The sequence below is a fragment of the Quercus suber genome, unplaced genomic scaffold (assembly GCF_002906115.3).
Source record: "Quercus suber isolate HL8 unplaced genomic scaffold, Cork oak 2.0 scaffold_209, whole genome shotgun sequence".
Lineage (NCBI taxonomy): Eukaryota > Viridiplantae > Streptophyta > Magnoliopsida > Fagales > Fagaceae > Quercus > Quercus suber.
Window position 1 is genome coordinate 190,081 of NW_027069667.1, and position 4,723 is coordinate 194,803.

General features: G+C 27.6%; 1 protein-coding gene across 1 annotated transcript; it reads left to right on the forward strand.

The window, feature by feature from the left end:
* The first annotated feature begins 1,572 nt into the window (after positions 1-1,572).
* Positions 1,573-2,555, forward strand: LOC111991093 (uncharacterized). The gene is made up of 2 exons (XM_024022874.2): positions 1,573-1,938; positions 2,148-2,555. The coding sequence occupies exons 1-2, from the start codon at positions 1,773-1,775 to the stop codon at positions 2,300-2,302; spliced, it is 321 nt and encodes a 106-aa protein (XP_023878642.1). The 5' UTR covers positions 1,573-1,772; the 3' UTR covers positions 2,303-2,555.
* Positions 2,556-4,723: the final 2,168 nt, after the last annotated feature.

Genomic DNA, 4,723 nt, shown 5'->3' on the forward strand with positions numbered 1-4,723 from the left:
ACTCACAAACCGCCACGGTGAGTATGAGGTGTGGACCAAATTTTGGTGAAACTGGCATTTCTCAAGGGGCTTCAAATTGCGAGATCTCAGGGTGTGTGTGTTAACTGGTGTGCGCTCAATCTGTGACGTGACGTGAGAGAGGTCAGCGAGAGGCCTGATGTGCAATTTTGGTTCGCGTCTTCTAACCAGGAATATGTCATGTTTCAGACTAGACTACTAATCACTTCATGTTTAGTATTGTAAGATACAATTATTTATTCTTAAAACATTTGAAAATTCCAGTTAGCAATTTAGCACATGCCAATAAATTAAATAAATTTTAGTTTTAATTTTTATTCTAATTAATATATTTATAGATTTTTATTGTAATTAGTCTTATCTCAAAATCATTTTCATTAAATTTGAAATTAATTTTTTTATAATATTATGCCATGTACTAAAAGGATTAAGATTCAGTAACTATATTATTATTATTATTTTTTAATTCTTATAATATGTTGAAAATTATTTAAATTTTAATGGATACTTTTTTTAATAAAGATTTACAATTTTATTTCATTTTTTGTATTTATTTAATATTAAATGTTGATTTGACCTCAAAACCTTGAACATATGTATTTTATAGTTTCTTTAAACAATCCATATTTCCTAAACATTTCTCTCAATTAACATTTAATCACCTCTCGTCTGATATGGTGTTCTGATTAAACTGTTATTCATTTTATTTATTTACTTATTTTATCTTTTTCAAACTTCAGCTTTAGCCATAGATAATCATATAATTGATCAAGGTGATTCATCCAGCCTACCTTTGTGCTTATTTCACATTTTCTTTTGCTTTGTGTATAAAATAGCACATGATTATTGTTAGAAATTTTAATGAGTGTAGTTCTTATTAGCACTCAAAATACTAAGAGAGATATACAAACAAATGAACATCTTAATTAAAGTCATTTTTTTCCTAATATTTTGAACAGCTAGCCATAAGTCCATAACATTCATATAAGTTAAATATAAGGATATAACAAAACTAGACTACATCTACAAGATGTAATATTGATAGAAATTAAATAAAACAAAAGCACTATAAGACTCCGTAAAATAAATTAAAATCCAATCAAATTTGACTACTATGGTCAAAAATAAATTCAAGTTGAAAGAAATCATAAACCATAAGCTATATAAATAGAAATCAAACCAAAGCATAAAATGGTATCTAGTTATTTAATGTAGAACCAAAACATAAATAAAAAGAAAAGAAGAATTTTATACCTCTCAAGATTTGCTTAGACTTCAAATAATTTTTTTTAAAATTAAGTAACAGGTAGGAGCTAAGCTGTCGCCAAAATTAATGAATCTTTTTATTAATTTTTATTTAATTGTCACCCCAAATTCACCTTGTTATTCAATTCAATTTTATTCCAGGCTTTTTTCTTCTTTATTTTATTTTTTTGTTGTTGAAGATTTGAATATAGTGGCTTTTTGTAATAATTCCCAATAACAGGTTTTTTTTTTTCATCACTTTTGTTTAATTTAAAGTTTGTTAANCCTTCTTTCCTCGTTTTAATTTTTTTTTTTTTTTTTAACATTATATTGCACCAACCGCTAACAACGACTTCTTTCTCCATCTTGGCCTAGAATGTTTTCTTTAGACCCTTTATTTCTTTTGTGTATTTCTGTGTTCTTGTCCATGGATGATCCAAATGGTCATCATATTTGATCCAAAATAAAGTTTGATATTTTGAGAGACAAACACAGAGAGGGAGAGAGAAATGTCGAATTCTATGGGAGTTGGATTCATGGCAGTCTTTGCGGTCTCAGGAAGTGTGGTTCTTCTTGTTCATCAACTCCATAAGCGCCTCCTTTCGGATTTCATGAAAAAGGTTGAATCTGAATATGATACCATCTTGTACTCCCATGGTAAAAACAAGATAAAGGGTATGTTTTTATTTCACTTTTACCACTTCTTTTTAATGCTAATTATGTAATTTAATTTGTAGTTTTGTTAATCCAAAAATAAAATAAAATTTCCATTCTGTGAAACAAAATAACTATATAGAATTTGATTTACTTATAAGTTTTGATTTTTTTTCTTCTCAAAAAAAAAAAAAAAAAGATTTGATTTTTTTTTTTTTTTTTTTGGGTAGGATCTGAGAAATGTCAATCAAAGAAGAAGGTCCGATTTGCAGATGATGTTGAAGAACCATCATCGAATAATGAGGAATATCGCAAAAGGAAGTTGCTAAAGTATAAGCAGGTTTTGGCAATGAAGTATGTACGAGGCACTAGCAATGGCAAATAAATAAATAAGAAAGGCTCTAATAGTGGTGACAACTTAGAGCATACCACAGGAAAGCTCTATGAAAAGAGGTGGTTGAAAATAAAAAGACCCCCTAATTGTAAAATACTAAAATGTAGGTTTTTTTTTTTTTTTTTTTGGTAGGGGGTAGAGTTTATATTTTATATAGTGGTTTTTAATCTTCTTTATATGATAGATAGGTGTACATAGGTGTTGTAAGTATCAGAAATTCCAATAAAGGGCTCTATTATTATTATTATTATTATTATTATTATTATTATTATTTGTGGCAATGTAAACATGGCGGTGACTTGTAGACGGTTGAAAATTTATAGGAATTGGTAGATCATAAGTTACTTCAGTTGACCAAACTTTGAGAATGATATATGATCCCAGAAAAATGAATTGGCATAATGCGGAATGATTTGTTCTTCAAGTAATAGTCCTCTGTTTTTGGAGACTAAGTACCAAAAGGGTTTTTTTTTTAATATTAATGAACCTTTATATGTAACATATGGTTCATTCAATAAGCTTCTCCATGTATATTCACTCTTCTTGAAAAGTCTCTCTTCATTTTTAGACCTTAGTTATATGGAAAATGTTTAGCTCTAAACATGTTTGGATCCTAAGCTCCAACCATTAATTGAAAAATGATATGTGTCTCGTCATGTGCAATACACACGACTCACTGAGTTGATTGGATTAAATGAGTCATATACATTGCACATAACAACCACTAATGTTATCTTTCTATTGGTAGTTGGAGCCAAACTTTATTCTTTTATATTTCTCTTTCTTATTTCCATCCAAAAAATTCTTCCAAAGTTTCCATTCAAGAAAATTGGAGCTTTTATTTTTTGGAGATTTAATCATTTTAAATTAGACAAAGTTCAGCTCTAAACATATTTGGAGCCTAAGCTCCAACCACTAATCGGAAAATAATGTGCCTCATCATATGCAATACACATGACTCACTGGGTTGATTAGATTAAATGAGTCATATGCATTGTATATAACAACCATTAATGTTATCTTCCTATTGGTGGTTGGAGTCAAATTTTATTCTTTTATATTTCTCTTTCTTATTTCCACCCAAAAAATTCTTCAAAAGTTTCCATTCAAGTATTGGAGCTTTTATTTTTTGGAGATTTAATCATTTTAAATTGGACAAAGTTTAGCTACAAAATTTTTTGAAGTCTAAGGCTATAACCTTATTTAATATCTTTGTATTTAAATCAAAAAAAAAAAATCTTTGTATTATAGGTGAAATTTGACAAATCCATAATTGGATTATATTTTCTTCCTATATCCTTTATGCATGCAAAATTTCTAAAAAATTAAAGATCAATAGTTATGTCATCAATAAATTATTTCAATTGCAAGTTTTTGTAGTTTAAAATTATGCATAAAATATAAACTTATAGATTATATGGAAAATAATATCCAATTGACACAAAATTTGACATGTATATTAAGAGTATAAAGAACTTGCAATTCATCATTTAGATTTTCAAAATATATGGTAATGTTTATCTATTCAGTAAGGTTGTAAGCTTAGACTACAACTAATTTTGTAGTTAAATTTTGTCCTTTTAAATTTGGTAAGTCATGGATAGGACTTGAGATTGTTGGAAGTAGAAACACCAATAAGTGTAGTAGATAACTACAACGGCATATTGCATGCTAATCCCCAACTTCAAAGGAGATCCATAGCATTGTTTTCTGGCTAAAGTTTGTGACCTGGATTTTAGTTGTCATTGCCACATTTTTTGCAGATCATGTAAACTTGGCATTATACCTTTTTTTTTTTTTTTTTTGAGAAACCAACTTGGCATTATACTTGGATGGGAGTAATATGTTAAATGCCATTCAAGTGTCATCAGTATTGTAAAATTGATTACCCCTTTTTAGTGTTTCGGATGGATAATATATATTTTATTTTATTTTTTAAATCTCATTTTTGGTAATTGGTTAAATTGTTGGTGTTTATTAAGATTTTTTTTTTTTTTTTTTTTTTTTGTAAAAGTGTAATTTAAATTGTGTGTAAATAGCATTTCTCTTATTAAAAATAGGAGGGATACTAGGATACTAAAATTTTACTTTAATATAAGCCTTACAAATTGATTTTCCCCCAATAATAATAAAAGAAATTAAAATATTTATTTATAATTTTGTTTAAGTGACATCAATTATATTTTTACTAGCAGTTTATGCTCCATTAAAATTTGTAATTATTTTAGCATTTCCCAAAAAAAAAAAAAAAGTCACCATGAGTAAATCTGTACGGGTGACATATGACTTTATGATATAGGTGTTTTTCCATTTTTAAAAAGAAGAAGATAGAAAATTCTAAATTCTCTCTTTAATATCTAGCCACTGTAGCAAAATAAGAATCAAACTTGCATCATAGTTTAGCTTCAGTTG